General features: G+C 35.3%; 1 protein-coding gene across 3 annotated transcripts in view; it reads right to left on the reverse strand.

Moving 5' to 3' along the window:
• ATRNL1 (attractin like 1) overlaps nt 1-16,789 on the reverse strand; it is a 440,678-nt gene that overhangs the window by 280,333 nt on the left and 143,556 nt on the right. For all 3 annotated transcript variants that reach the window (XM_064716242.1, XM_064716241.1, XM_064716243.1), the window contains exon 21: nt 3,801-3,853. In XM_064716242.1, the coding sequence (XP_064572312.1) occupies nt 3,801-3,853 (53 nt within the window). The remainder of the gene's footprint in view (nt 1-3,800; nt 3,854-16,789) is intronic.

The following is a 16,789-nucleotide window of genomic DNA, read 5'->3' on the forward strand; positions in this document are numbered from 1 at the left end:
AGCTGCACAAGCATCTCTGGCCTCCACTCAGGATTCATTTCTATGGATTGAATCAGCTTCTGATCATTCACAGCAAGATTGGCTCCCAACAGACAGGCCTAGGGATACAGAGCCTCCCTACCAGAAATCCAGAAGCAGACCTGTTCTCAGCTAACAAGGATGTTTACACGGCCAAACAAAACTGTAGCTTCTAAAATCACAAAGCTTTCTTCTGCATTAATACTGTTTTTATTTTGTATAAGAAATCTTTGATAAGGTCTCCTCTGATATTCCTAAGCCATGGCACATTGAACACTTTCAGCTCAAAAAATCCTTCCTCTCATGAAGTTCTAAGCTGCAAATTGTTGGATGTAAAGAGAGAATTACCACTCTATGTTTGTCCATTTGCTGTACTCTTCCCATGGCATTTATGTGCAGCCACTCCTGAGAACAGGGCTCTAGACTAGATAGATCATCATGCAGCTGCTCACACATTCTTAATATTCAGTACTTTTCTAATTTCTGTATCTCTGAGGCTTGCTCTCATTCTCTTGCTCTCCAAGAAGTTGTGCTTTTTCAATAGCACAATTCAGTCACAAAGAACTAAATTTTTTTTTTTAAGCCATGTACAATGATTTTCACACAATCTGGATAATATACTACTGCATACCCCATTACACATTTCTTATTCCATTTCTATTAAGTTTTCATAATTTAAAGCAGAAAAACCACTCTTGTCTACTGCTGCTGTGTTTGGAATTGCCATTTGAGAATGAAATCTGATGTTTAAAGCACTGTTCCTCTGATCTCTCTTGTTTATCCTTTTGGCACAGTATCTGTATTTAGATAAAGTCCCTGCAATGTTTTAGCACGTTACCTCCTACATAAATTTCATTGTTTTCAATCATGCCAGACCCATCCATAATCTTCCTGTGTTTTTATATGTGCTCAGATCACTTCTTCAACCACAACACCATCCATGTACAGAATTCAAATTCTGTTTACTCTCCTACATCATTATGAAAGGAAACAAATAATGAAGAGAATAAAACAACCTGTGCTCTCCCAGTGGCAAACTGTTTTCATTTACCCTCTTAATCAGTCCATTGATGTCAACACCTGCACCAACACCAGCCTGTTCCCCCTTCCCAGGCCTGAGGATGGCAATGACAGGCAAGAAGGGGCACAGAACTAGGCAAGGACTAGGTGAGATGGGCAGAGAGCTGGAGGAGATGAAACCAGCTGAGATTCTGCAGGGCAGAGAATATTCACAGCATCCCAAGCTGCAGAAAGTTCTCTACGGCAACAAGCATTCCTCAATCCACATCCTGCTGCTAAAGAGAAATCCAGGTCATCCAGTATCACAGGAAAGACACTCGGGATTAAATCCTGAGTTAGCTAGACACTTGGGATTAAATCCTGAAGTTTTGCTCAGAAGAGCATTCCAATTTAGGGCAATGTTTCCACAAGTGAAAAAAAGAGCAAAATTTAAATACACAAACTGATCATTTTTAGATGGCTAAACTCAAGCATGTGACTTAAAGTTTTCCTGATGAAGATCCTAACCATACAGCAAATTATTATCTGCATTCACTGATTTTGATTCCAAGTAATAGAAACAGATGTGCCTAGAATTTTAATTTCTGACAATATTATGCTGCTCATAAATACATACAATTTCTTTTTCCCTCCTCTTAAGCAATAATAGTCATGTGTTGTAAGAAATACACTTCAAGGAAAAGTAAAGTGGCATTTTAAGGATCAAAAGAGAAAGTTTCTTAATGAGGAGTGAACTAAAGCACAGAAAAAATACCATCCAAAATGCCTGTCTTATACAAAACTGAAACATGGTATGGCTGCATTTTAGAATATAGATAACAAATTAGAGAATTTCTTCATGATGTGTGTATATATGTATTTTTAATACATGATTTAGCAGGAAATGGACTGTGCTGGTAAGAAACTGTCATTGAAATCTTAGGCTAGTCAGTTATCCACAAATTAACTGATTATTTCCCATTATGATGCACCATCCAGCAAATACAGAATTCCATTATTATTTATCAGTGAAGTCTCCCTATTACTACAATAAAAGAACTCTGATAATTGTTTATATGGGATACTTTAAATGACTGGAAGTATTAAAAGAAAATTTATCGTTTCAAAACAACAAGATTTTTTAAAATATTTTGAAATCTGACAGAAGACAAATAACAGTAGTGAGTTAAAGGTGAAAGGGCATCTTGAATATAGTACAATTTGTCTCCAACATGATTTATAGACCCAGCCTGAAACATGATAGCAAAAAAATAAGGTTTTTTTCATGGAGGTGCCTGAGGTCTACAAATTTCATTACTGTCATTTCTTTTCAATCTCTTAAATTTAATAACATTTATTTTTAAAAGACAAAACAAACGTTGACACACATATCAAAAATAGCCTATATATAATTGTGTTTAAAGTATGAACTTCCCATGTACTCACTCTAAACCTAAAATAAAATATTTATTAAACTTTTATATAGATACAAAAAATTATTCTTCTAAATACTGATATTTCTGTTTTAAAGTAAGACACTTTTCTTATGCAAAAAACAACAAATGAGATTTCATTTACTGACCAAGAGTATCTTAAAGACACAGCTTTCAAGAGTATTTTCAACTTGGTCTACAACATTTAAAATTTATGTTCCAGCCTAAAGTATTACATTCAAACTTATGTTGTCTGAGAGAAAAAAAATAAAAAAAAAACCACACCAATGTTCTTTAATAGCTGGAAGGAGGAATAAATGTTTTAGGCCTAGAGATATGTCAACATCTGTAATATAGTATGTAATTTACTATTTTGTTCTGTAAAACATACCTTGCAGCTGCAAACCATTTAAGGTAAGAAAGACAGATTAGCAAAGAAAATAAACATGCCTTTATTAGGTAAATAATGCCTTAAAGACACACTAAAATAAAGTTGTTGTGTATGTTGTAAAATAAAATGTTAAGAAACAAGGCCAAAAATCAGAAGAGAGGTTATAAGTATGTTCAGACATCTGTCTTTATGTACAAATTCAAGTTTGAGGCAGGGATGATGTTAGAAACAACAGACAAATGGATCCAATTGTCTGACACGGAGCAGGTACGTGCAAAAGTCACAAAAGTTAAATCAGTGTTCTCCAACATCCCATCTGTTTTTATGATGATTAAAATTACTATTGAACTTGATATTGGCATAGTAAAATTGGCACAGCTCACTAAGGGATTTCTGCACATGGGTAATAAGCATTCTCATCCCTTCAGGTCCTCCACTAAGACTATCAAAACTGCAATGCTTCAGAGTAAATTTGCCAGAGGCACCTTTTCTACAACATTAAGAACATGGAGAAAACACACAGCCTCCTTTTATGACACTGTGGGGAGCAGCTGTGTCTCATGTCCCTGGGAGGCACACTGGCTAAACCACTCAGAATGTCCCAGGGAATAGTGCTGTTTACACTATTTGCATTTCTCCACCACAAAGTCTGCCTTTAAAGCATTGACACAATTACTATTCCTTTCATTCACATATGATGAGATACAGAAAATAACCAGTGGCTTGGTCAGTCCCTCTAAGCCACATGTAAGGAATCAACTTTTAGTAGACTTTAATTTGTGTTCTTGCAGACAAAGTAAGAGAAGCCCAGTAGGACATTTTATTTTTCAGTCAAAATATCAATGTGCTCAATTTTGGAAAATCTCCAGGAACGTATTTTGTTTTTCCAAGGAAATAAAATTATCATATAATATGTAATCAACATTTCAGTATGTAGCATTAAAAATACAAGTACTCACAGTAGCATGTTCCCCTAAGTGGATTTCCAAGATACCTATTTTCAGAGTCACAGCTGCAGGGGGAAAAAAAAAGACAAAACCAAACATTCCCATTAAACAGAGTACAGCTTCAATAAAAAGACAGCTAGAATATTTATTCAAATAGCACGACTTTTAGTACTGCCAATGCAAATTCATGCAAATAAGAAGTATTTAATATAGTTCTTAATGAGGGTGTGCTACTTTCTGGAGGCAGCTCTGTGTCATATAAGAAAGCCAAAAGAGTGACCAAGAGTTGAACAAAGAGCTTCAGTCACCTGCCTGAAGTCGGTGCCTGCTGTAGGACTCAGGGCAGGAATTCTGGGCTCTCTGCACTCTCATGAGCAAAGGAGAGCCAGGCAGCCACCCCAAGCACTGGATCTCCTTATCCCTGTCCCCCAGTCACAGCCGATTCCCTCCCTGGTTTTGATCTGGCACAGCAGCATCTCAGCTGCTGAACTTCCATGAACTCCAGTGGCAATTGCTTCTCTTCACTGACCACCAAGGGCACCAGGTGAAATTCAAACTGAGTGTGATGTACTGATGCTGCTGACAAGATGTGCACATGAGAAGGGCTGGAGAAATAGCTTTCTTATTCAATAAGATAAGATATATAGCTATTTTCAGAGACATGAAATATCCTACAGAAATTCTGTTCAAATTCAGTTATATAACGTTACTCTAAAAATGCCAAATATCTTACTAGAAAATGACTAATCTGCTTTAAGTTTCCTTGGCTATTTCATGGAAGTCTCCAGCAAGGTTATAGTTTTCTCTTACATATACAGAAAGATTTACAAAACAAAGAGAAAGCTAATCACTGCCTATTAAATTTCATACAAATATTTTCCCAGAAGTAATCGGAATCATTTAGTATCTTGGACTAACTTTTCATTACTTTAATCTAACAAACTTAATTTGGAAGGAGATATTTTTGCTGTTATTTTATTTGTGATTGGTATTAATAATACATTCTGACTTGGATGTCATATCATTTAACAAGTTTCAGACTTTAAAATATTTTGATGTTTGTATTTCTGCTGGTTTCTTCAATAGTTTCTAAGTGGTGATTCCTAACATACTCATTTTTATTAAAAAAATAATCAGAGAATCTCCTTGACCCTTTGTTACAATACCATAAAGAAAATAATCAGCAGTGGCAATAAAATCAAAAAGTAGAAAAAAGATGTTCTGGACTCTGCCCTTGTGCACTCCTGATCCCACATTAGCATGAGAACTCTTTGCAGGGTCAACTATACAGAAATTCAACACTTTTTTAATACAATAATTTTAGTGATTAATCTCCAAGAAAACAAACCCCCCCACACTTCAAGTCTAACTGCAAAACACAATTTGTGGTCTTGTTCACAAAGTCACTCTCACCCTACAGTCCTTTCCACAGAATTTAGAATTTAGTAGAGTGAATTTAGAATTAAGAAGCGAGTCTGATCCTGAAGTAACTCTTTTGCATGTACTTGGAAAGGAGAAAATCTCTCAAATAGTAACACTGGTCTGCCTGAAAGAGTGCTTTTCTAAACATCACAAACATTCTACAAAGAAGAGGTTGCAACTGAAACAATAAAAAATATACTCATGTCTGAAAGGGCCTTTAGGTTTGTAATTCTGAAAGAGAGCTACAGGAAAGGCATAATTTTTAAAGCAAGGGTTTAAAAGAATTCACTTTTCTTTATGTAACATTGCCACATAAATAAATGAGACAGTGTATCATGTAGAAAATAATAATAACATTGTAAGAGGACTATTTTTCCTCTTGAATTATTCCAAACTCAAAGTAGATTAAATGTAGCCAGTATTTAGAATATGCTGGGGTTTTATACCTGAAGGAAAAAAAAAAATAATTCTGTACTTAGAGTCTGAGGATGAAGGCAAGAAACTTCCCCTGCTGCTCACTGCTAATGGCACTGACCTGTGTGTGACATGCAAGAGCAATATTCAACTCCCAACAACAATAACTTTTCCATGGGGAGAAAAGAAACAAATTCCTCTCTGAACTCTTGCCCAGCCAAAGCACTCACCTGTGGTGCTTTGACACAGAGAATAAAGGTTCAGGGTTTTTTTTTAATCTTGAAAATCTTAATGAAAAAAGACAGCTGTTTCCATACAGCTTCCCCTCTCCATTCAGTTGCCCTTTTAATCAGATGCAACCATCTCCTGTGGATCAATAAGTGCCAGAACCCAGGGATTTCCAGCATCACATACACCTTCCTTGCATTTTTATTTCTATTTATATCACAGAAAAAACCCAAACATGAATACATGAAATAAAAATATCTATAAACTCCATCTAACATAAGACAGGCTTCACAACTTACAAGAATATACAAAGGAATGGTTAACACAAAAATTACTGGGTTCGAAATATGTTGCAACATACAAGTATTCATAAGTATTCATTCAAATCCAAATAATTACCAACTCCCTGACAATTACAGAAGTGACCTTCAAACATCTTGAAAACAAAAAAGCAATGCAATTTTACAGCGATTTCAGTTGTTTCAGCATCACGTGTGATGGAATGATAAAATATGCACAATAAAAAAAGAACAGGGAATTACATCACAGCAAAGTATTTTGATGTATTACCATAGATATTATAGTCTCTGTGTTGGGAGCCTCATGGAAGTACTGAAGGAGGGAATGATTTTGGGCAGGAGAGAGCCCTGGTGGGTGCTATCCCAGAGAAGCTCCCAGGATAAAAGGCACCATGGATGTGAGGGAGGAGGAACATCTCCATGGACAGCACCTGTACAGCTCAGAGGGAAAATCCAGGTTCATCCAGTGCTGTAGGCACACAGGCACCCCAGTAACTGAAGGGGCATGAGATTTACCTGTTATCTGTGTTCTTTTTATGCCCTCTCACGAAAACAACTGGTTTATTACACCATTTGTAGCCAGGCCTTTCATGCAGAACACTTCCATAATGTATATCAAGAATAACATGAGGTTGAGTTTTTACTAGTTAGGGAAGCCTGTTTTAATTTAAATGGAAGATACTGCTTAAACACTTGGTCTTCAGTGGAGGGAAAAAATGAAACTAATAGGATTAAGAATATATCTGAAATTATTCACACAAGCATGTATTGTGGGTTTCGATTAAATTTAGTTTTGTCTTTTAATCCTCTCCTATTTTATTAGCATACATATTGCTCTGCATTAGTCACTGATTATGGTTCCAATTACAAAATTTCCTATTTGCTGAATTGTTTCCTTATGAGCTTTACTCATTGTAGTAATTTTTGTATCTTTTCCAAAAGCCAGCACACATTGGACCATATGTGAAGCATAATATATGCCTCATATCTGAGAAATGGAAGCTACACTCATTATTTTATGTGCCATAGGGCCATGATCATTTGCTTTAAGTGGTCATAATGAATGAGCAGTTCCACTCTGGCAGGACTCCAAAGACACAGCTCCCATTTACAAGGACAAATGGAGGAAGGCTCCTATTAGGTTATGCACAAGTTCTATGGTTTGTTCCAATACAGAAGTATTCAATTCATCAAGCTCAGTGACCTTTGGATGGCCTGCTATTAGCACTTATTTCCCAACTTCTCCCTCAATTATCCTTTCAAAACTGAACCACTTTCTTTCACTTTTTTTTATCTCCCTGGATTTTCTGGAAGTTCAAAATAGAAGTTATTGACAAATGCATTTAAAAAATAATTATTCTCATGTTTCTGACCAAAATGTCTCTCCTTCTCCTTAAATACAATAAATGTATGTAAATGAGTACATGTTTACAGTAAGACTGACAGATTTGGGGGGATTTTTAATGAATGAAAGGCTTCTTTCTAAGACAGAGTTTACAAACAACCTTTTGTTGAAGCTTAGCAATGTCGATATTCCCGTGTTCTCTACCTTGCAGGCTTAACAAAGCAAAGGAACTGACAGGAGGGGAATATTTATATTTACATGCCTAATTTCATTGTCCTTACTGGTATGGCCCTTAAGAAAGGGCAAACCTTCAAGCTTCTCACCTGAGGAAAACTATCAATATAACACCAACCTAGACTGACAGCTTTCTAGACAAGTGATTTGATCATGTGGGAACATTCCTATAACAGCTCATTTAACCTTTCATGGTTATGGTAGAAGCTTCTGCAGCTGAGGTTGTTACTGGCTCTGACCAGTGAGTGACTGATACCTGAAAGCCCCATTCACACCTAGGTCTTGATTTAGGCCTGCCCAGCATCCATACCTTTGTCACAGAAATGCCCAAGAACAACCACATCTTCTGACCATCCACAACAGATATGGTCAGCAGCACGGAAAGTGAGGAACCTCACAACCAGCACCTACAATATAGCAGCCAGTGTCATGTTTTGGGAGTTAAAGCATGTTTAAAAGATTCAGAAACAGCATCATCCTTCCACAGAAGTGCTAACATTTAGATGCAATAGTTGAGCTCAGATGACATATTTAATGAAAAAGAGGCATTGTAAGCAATGCTAATGACTGCTTTCTGATTTTCAGAGAATAAGCTCATTTGCTAATTATTATTGCATTTTTATCCTGCAACATAATCTTTATTTTGCTAAAGTGAAATATGTGAAATAGACAAACTTCATTATCCATAAATGCAAATTTATGCCTCTTACAGATAAAGGTCTGCTTCTTGACTGCAGTGACATTGTACTCTGTACTACATTGTCCCAAAGCTAACCATTAATACTGCAGAATACTCACACAGACAGACCTCTCAGATCTGGGTTCTAATGTAAAAATTGGACACTTTCACTTCTCACACTGCCAAGATCCTTCCAGTCATGAGTAACTTCAGATGAAAAGAATTATCAGCCTACCTCTTAAGATAATGATAACCTAAAAGGGTAAAAGGTACTGGGATTTATGTTTCCAGTTAGAACTTTTTAATAATGTGGGGAAATGATTTATTTGGTTTTTTTTGGTAAGTGCATATAACAATGTCTTGAGACAATGTTTCATCTGTAGACCAATTTGTCTCTTCCTCACATAATTCATGAAAAAGGCCTAGGCCAGCAATACTTCTTATTTTTTTTAATCTAGGCTGATCTCACTGAAAAAAAAGTAAAACCTTCTAATGTCATAAGAAAGCTTTCCATATCCAGATCCCTCATGCTATTCAAATCCTTCTTCCCTGCAAGATCAAGAATAATTAATGATAAAGAGTTCTTATATACGCCTTGAAATAATAATATTTCAAATCAAAACATCCATTGCACTCCAGGACAAAATAAGTTTTCAATGAGGTGTTACTTATCATATAATTATATAATTAAGAGAAAATGAAGGTTAATATGTAAAATAAAGAGTTTTCCAATAAAGTCTGGATTCTATTTAGTTCTTCCATACAAGAATAAAGTGACCTACAGCCCTGATTTACAATAGCTGGAGAACTCCCTGTTAATCTTAATGAAAAAGACACCTAATAGATTTTGTATGCAAATTATTTGATGCTGCTTACTCTGAACAAGAAAAATCTCATGGCCATGGCCTTACCCTTTACCTCTGGCACTCCTTTCTCTACAAATGGCCATGGTTTTTGGCAGTGATGCACAAACTTGAATATATGCAAAAAGGTGAACTTGGAAAAGCAGAGTTCCCTCTTATCAGTCACTGTTCTCTCAAAGTCAGAGGAGGGAAATACTTCACATTTCTTCTCTCACATTTTGACCTACATCAGACACTTCATCCAGCCCTTAGAAAGTAAATGTTAGAATATCTCGTAACTCAAAATAAGAAGTTCTGTTTACACTGAGAACCACAACTCTGAGAAATATTAGTATGAGTTTCTCAACCACTTCTTTCCTTTCAGAGGGAAGAATTAGATAAGAAGCAATGGCAAAATAACTGTGAAAACTTATTACTGCTTAAACTGAAATGCAACTCCTCCTAAATGTTTACTTTTTAAAAACCAGTGAACAGTTCACAAAATTCACATATGTTTAATCCTTTCAGAAGATAAATATTGATGAAATGTTTATCAACAATAGAGTATTCATAGAATCATAGAATGTTTTGGAAGGGATCTTAAAGACCATATAAAATAAATACATGCAAGTCAGTGTGCACTAGAACACATTGCCCAGAGAGGTTGTGGGGGTTCCCTCACTGGAGACATTCCAGAACCATCTGGACACAATCCTGTCCCCATGCTCTGGGATGGCTCCATTCTGTGATTCTGTGATCAGCTATTCACTGCCTCTTCTGGCACTTTCCAACAGAGTTTGTATATTGCTCTTGTTTAGAAACTGTTTCTCAAAAAGAGCAGGAGAGGCAGCAAGTCACAACATTAAATATTTTAACAGGCCCTGACAGTCAGAGCAAATGCATCGTAAATGGCTTCATCAAGTAGACCACATGAAAAAGAAATAAATATACACACACTAAATCCCAAGTGGTTTACTGCATTTTCATTAGTCATTACTGAATTGTAAAATTTTACTATTACTAAGTGTGTTTGTAGTAAGTATATTTAACTATTAAACAGTTCCTGGCTTGTTTTTAAAAAATGTGCATTATAACATTACTCTTTTATTATTGTTGAATTTAATCTATGGTTTATAATACGACTATTTTATTACTGTTGAATTTAATCTATGGTCAGTCTCTGAGGGAAATTATCAGTTACAACCTCAGTGCAGAAAGTTCAGTGCTGTGGTATTACAGAGTGCTATGGAGTTCTCAGCTGTTTGCATTTGATCTTTCTTGCATTCATTTCACTTTGTTTTCAAGATTCTGGGATGGGTTTTGTTTGTTTGTTTTTGTTGTGCTGAGGATTTTTAACAAAATCACTATTTATATAAGACTATAATTTCAAGGCAATTTAAGGAAAAGGCAATTTCAGAGATATGTATTTCAGGATGCCATACAGACACTATAATTTCCAGAAAATGGTACAAAGACAGGCAAGTTACTTTTTGTCTTTCTACTTCAAATTACGTGTGGTAACTTTGGTCATTTTCTTGTCATTTAAGACAACAATCTAGCACAATATGGCAATTAATATTTCCAAAAATATGGGAAATACTGACTAAGCCAAGACAAAAATGACAATTCAGAAGCAAAGCATATCACACATTTTGGACTTGACATTGCAGCTCAGCAATGGTCAAGTGCTGCTTATATGTGGATGTTCAAGAATAGTAAATACAAAATGAAGAAAAAGGTATGAATAAATCAGAGTGCCATGGCTTTCTCTAGGCTGTCAGCTATACAGTATTAGGGAATTTTAGAAAATAGTCATATTATCTGAATTATTGCTCTACTTGCAACAACTTCTACAGTGCTAATGACAAGTTATAATATAAACATGATGAACAAATATCACAGATGTTTATGTATAATACATACTGGAATTGGTGAGCTGTCATCCTTACCCTTAGGAGCCAAAACTTTGGCCATTACATTTTCAAGTAACTTTCAGTATTCCTAGATGACTTAGGTGTTTCTGATGAGATATTCAGAACTTTTACTTCCTGTAGATGTTCCCTACGGCATCAACAGAAATTCCCAGAGAATCACCAGAAAGCAAGCATGGACACATCACAGTTTCCAGACTTGTAGCTTCCTTCTTGACCTGCAGGTCTTTAACACCCTATTTTTGTCCATCAGATCATTCCAATATCTGTACATCTATCCAGTATGTTGTTCTGGTAAGTTCTCCTCCTGCCTAAAAGAACTTTCTTTACTCCACCCCTGCATAGTAGTCTATCAAATCCATGAGTTATTGCCTACCATCGTTCCATTTGGGCATATCTGGCCTTTTTTAAAGTCCTTTTTAATATCTAAGATATCAATCCCATCTAACCTGCACCATATTTTATTTGACTTTATTAAAAAAAGATATCAATCCAAGAGATAGAGAACTATCTATTAAGAATAGAACACAGAAAAATGTCTGGGTGGCTGGAGAAAGGATCAAGTCAGATACACACATCTGCTTTTCCCTGCCCTCTTGCCTATGAAGAGCCCAAATCCCCATTAGCTCATTATAGCACATAACCTCATGAATTTCCTGGAGCAGAGATGACACTGATATTTCTTTATGAAGTGCCAAAGAAGTGTAAATAAGTGTTTCTGTCTGTGGTGCAGCAACAATACTGAAACTGTCAACACTTCCAGTCTTGGCCAGCTCTCCTCGAAGTTATTGGACACTTAAGAAAACTTAAAAGAAATGGCTATAAAAGGAAAAAAAGCTGACCAAAATGAGACTATAGCCTCATGGCAGGGGACTATGAAGTATTTCATAACAGGAGTTTTGCTCTGCCAGCCCTGATCTGTTCAGACTATGTTTATATGGGGTTTGATGGGCAGGCTGCACAGGACTGCCACGGAAAGCAGCGCTTGCTCCTGTGTGAGTACAGCACTGAACAGAGTCTTTAAGTAATCCCAAAGACTTCCCAAAGGGCAATTCACAGAATGCAGCATTTTTCAAATGCACAAAGTCTTATCCTAAACAATGTCAGAAGGAGAAAAGAAAATAAATTGTTTTGCTACTATAAGAGCTCTGGTGAAACTACTCGCAGTGGATGAGAGAAATCTGGCATTCCAGCTCGGAGTGACTGGGAAATCAAACTCCAGCACTCCCCTAAAAGATAGTTTATCATTCCATCACAAGTGCCTCAAAGACTCAAATCCTCTGCAAAGAGGCCATAAAATGCAGCTTTAGTGGGACTTCTGATCAGTAATCGATCTCCTGCATTTTGTAAGCATCACACTTGATGCTTGAAGTAGTTATTGCTAGAATTACCTCAGACACATGTATTACACTGGCTACAATCAGATTCTTCAGAGGAAAAAATGTTCTTTCTTTGCTTTATGGGCTATAACAAGGGTGACAAACCTATTGAATTAGTTTTGTAATTAACATGCTTTGAACTACATTTTAGCACCTTTCTCTATGTATTCTGAGGAGACCAAGACAGGTGTTTTCAATTTTTAAAAGATTGTAGTGCAAAATATGCAGGTATTAAAAAAATATTTCTCTTACTGAACAATGAAATGGAATAATAAAAACCAGGTAATCTGCCAGAACACAGTCCTAATCTGATCCCCATTTGATCACCTAAAATATGAAAAACTATATTCAAAGGGCTATGCAATAAAACCACTCTTACAGTTGAAAATCCTGAGTTGAACATTTATTACTTTTTAACTCAATACACTAATAAAAATAACAGTTTTTGTTAGTCCCTTAGATGGACTTAGGATCAAAGACTAACTAGTTATGTGGCCAACCACTTTCCTATCACTCTGTGTGATAACAAAGAAAAAAGTGCTTAGAAACAAAAGAAAACTGAATGCTTTATGGCACGCCCAGGAAAAACCTGATTACAAAGTCATGAAATTTACTAAACCAGGACCTTTTTTGACGTCAGAGAGAAATAAAGAGAATGCAGGAGGCATACAAAAATCCTGTTTAGTAATCCAAACATACAGTAGAGGTGGGATATTACTGATGCAGAGATTATGTGGAACAGTTATGGCATAATCCCTTCACAAGTCTCTATTTCACCAGCCTTGAGCATTTCTGTTTTCTATCCATCATTTTCTCACTGTCTGTTGGTTTGCTTTTTAACTCAAGCCTGCATAGGATAATAGGCTACAATTACATTAACCGCCTTTCATCTCAGTTTGAATTAAATTTGTTCTGCGTGCCAGCATGAAAATCTGACCCCAGTCATTTTGCTTAAGTCAAGGAATAATAAACTCCCTCAGTCCAATAATTTAGCCAATGGTTTATAATATGAAATATTTTTTTAAACTGAGAGATAGTATCAAAATTGGTATTTAAGAGAAAAGATTCAGTTACATTATTTATCACTTATGTGCAAATATTTTGCATAATAGAGGGTGATTTCTAAAATATTTAAAATACAATCCTTTCCTTGGTTGTTTTCACATTCCTAAGGTCTTTTTTTTCACTTGTTTTCTGACTTGGTTTCTAAGTTGTGCTAAAATCCACAACATTAACCATAACTTAGAAATGCCAAATATTTTAATGTCAATTGAAAAAGAATTCTGGTGACTGAAATGATCCATCACGTCATAAAAACAAAGTACTTGTTGCATTTTTCATAAATAGGAGAAAGAAATCAACTGATAGCACAGTGGAGAGATGCACTCTGAGGTGAATCCCCTTTGGGGACTATCAGAGTGGAAAAAAAAATCCAACTAATTTACTCTCCATTCTAAGTTTCTTTCCTGAATTTTTGTTTTAAAGAAAATATAACTGGGATGACCCTCTGATTTCAAAGTCCTTCTTCAGGAGTGACTTTAGACAAGCGTTTTGAGCACCATATCAGTTTTGAAATCAAAGAATATTTTATAAGCTATCCTGAATTCGTTGATTCATAATATTGATATTATTAGTAAGAGTGAGCATACATTCAAAAGGCAAAATATTAAACTGACAAACATCTCATAAGAAAAAGACAAGAACTATAGTGAAATGTCCTGTTTTAAAAACAACATGTGCACAATATGACTTACTGCCAAATAGAAAAAATTTTTGATAATCAGGTTTGGGTTCTGGAATCAGAAAGCAGAATTTTCTGTAAGGAATACTCACAAATTTTAGCAATGACTTTTAAATTTGCAGAAAACCATGTTCATACAAAATGTTACCTGGCAGTTTTTATTACAGTGTGATAATAGAATGTATGACAATTTACTGTAGTATGAGCATTCAAAATATCAAATATGATACACTATTTAGAAACACAGAAAGTTGGATATATCTGGAATTAAGATCAATAAAACCACTATGAAGGAAGAAGATGTATTAGAATAATCCTTGGATTGTACTATTGAATGGGTTTTTTTTCCATTTCTAGGCCTGTATATAACTGGAATAGTTCAATTAGAACTCCTACCATTTTTATAAAAAAAGCTACATTAGTCACCATTTCTTTCATTCTTTCTTTTCTCTATGAAAGAAGTTCTGTTTGCTGAATGTTCATTGTAGTTTATGTTAAGGCCAGTACTTAAATGACACCTGTTGCAGAAAATTTCATTTGTCACAAACATAATTAAAACAAGACACAAGAGATTCTTAGGCTGAGGAAATTGTCAAAGGCTGAGGACACATAGGGAGTATGCACGGGTTCAAATATTTCAATTAAAAGAATCAACCTCCTCTGGCATAACAACTAAGTCTAAAACCAGCCTGTAATGATATCAGAACTTTAACTACACAGAAATATTCTAAGAATATTGAGCAGACAATGAAAAACAGGCTATTCAACTGTATAAAACTAAGCACAGACAAAGCTCAAACAAAACCTGCTGAAGGGCAAATATCAAACCACTTATGAAGTCACATATTTAGGTATTTTCAAAAAATGTAAGAGCAAAAGCAAAAAAGTAATGGTACAGGAAATGTCTCATAAAGGCATAGGACAAAAAGATAAAATAATTAAGAAAACAAAAACATCCTAAAGGTTTTTTTCTACCCTAAAAACAGGGTGGAAAATGCATTTAATTTTATTCACATCAGGGTGGTATAAATAAAACAGAAAACAAAATGGGAAAAAACCCCTACAGTGCAATGTACAATTCAACAAAAAATGCATTTTCTTAAAAAAAAAACCTTTCACAAATAATGGATTTACATTATTCCCACTTATGAATCTCAGAGTTATTTAACTTACACGTGGTTGGCACTGAACAGCAGCGGAGCTGTTCATCTGTTTAGATGTGCTACAACCTCTTTTATTCATAACTACAGAGGAGGCAATCCTTTTGTTCAACATGAAGCATTGATATATACATTTTTCATTTCTTACAATCACCATTTGTCACATTCAACTTTACCTTTCCTCATTAAAAAAAACTCTTTATTTACCAAGTACAGAAAACATCTAAAAACATAATGAAGGCAAATGAATGAATGAAAAGAAGCAAAGTATTAGGAGTGAAAAAAAACTTTGTGGCCTTGTTTTGTGAAACTCCAGCTGCTATTCCATAGTGACATTTTACAATTAGCCTCCCAAGAGCAGGGGAAACAAAAGTAAACCACATGTTCCAAATTCTCACCAAACCAGGGAAAATCCCGTCTTAAACCTAAGCAACAAGGTGTTATCATGTATTAAAATATTTATCTGAATCAGGGCCCAAATCTGTGATTAAATCAAGACTCTACGTAAGAGAGGATAAAATGACCTAAAGGAGAACAAGATGAGATTTTGTAGCAGCTGTTAGAAAGTAATTGCTGCCCTTATCTCCTTACGGATCTTGTAAGAACTCATTTCCAGGACAAATATTTTATTTTAAGTCTTCTTTATGAAATCTGATTTATTAAATCTCTTTCAGCCTGACTGTTCCTTTACCCTTTAATTCTTATCACTTCTCTGTGAGCAGCCCAAAAGTCTTTTCTTGCAGGACAATGAGCCCTTTTTGACACATTCTGTATGTTGGTTTGCCAATCTTACTGCTCTCACTTTGGCCTCCTGCTGTAATCCAGTATTCCTAAATTTATCTTTGCTCTGTGCAACACTGCAAATAAAAAGTTTTGTGGCAGATCAAATTTTCAAATGTGATTATAAGTTTGCTTTGATTCTGAATCACTCCTGACAGTATTTAAAACAGCTTTCCTAGCTAAGTTTTTACTCAGCCTTCTAGTACTTTGTTCTTTTCTTAAATTGCTGAAAAATTCCTTTTTTGTAATATCGAAATAATAGATAGAGATGGAGAACTAAATCTTTAAGTCAATCCTTCTGAAGTGATAATCTAAGCCACTCAGGCTCCACTGCTGAAGTTTAGCATATCATCAGGTTTTTGGATTGATTTATGGCCTTGTAATCAAGCTCCCCAGCCCCATTATCTAGTCAGCTATAAATACCACTTATTTTTCAATACATCCACAAGAAAAAAAAATATAGAAAGCTCAAAACATGCAAAGGTTGTGCAGCTTAATTTATATTTTATACTTTCTAGTGGTGATTACTCAGTACAGAAGAAGAAAA

Source organism: Zonotrichia leucophrys, chromosome 6 (genome assembly GCF_028769735.1).
Source record: "Zonotrichia leucophrys gambelii isolate GWCS_2022_RI chromosome 6, RI_Zleu_2.0, whole genome shotgun sequence".
NCBI lineage: Eukaryota > Metazoa > Chordata > Aves > Passeriformes > Passerellidae > Zonotrichia > Zonotrichia leucophrys.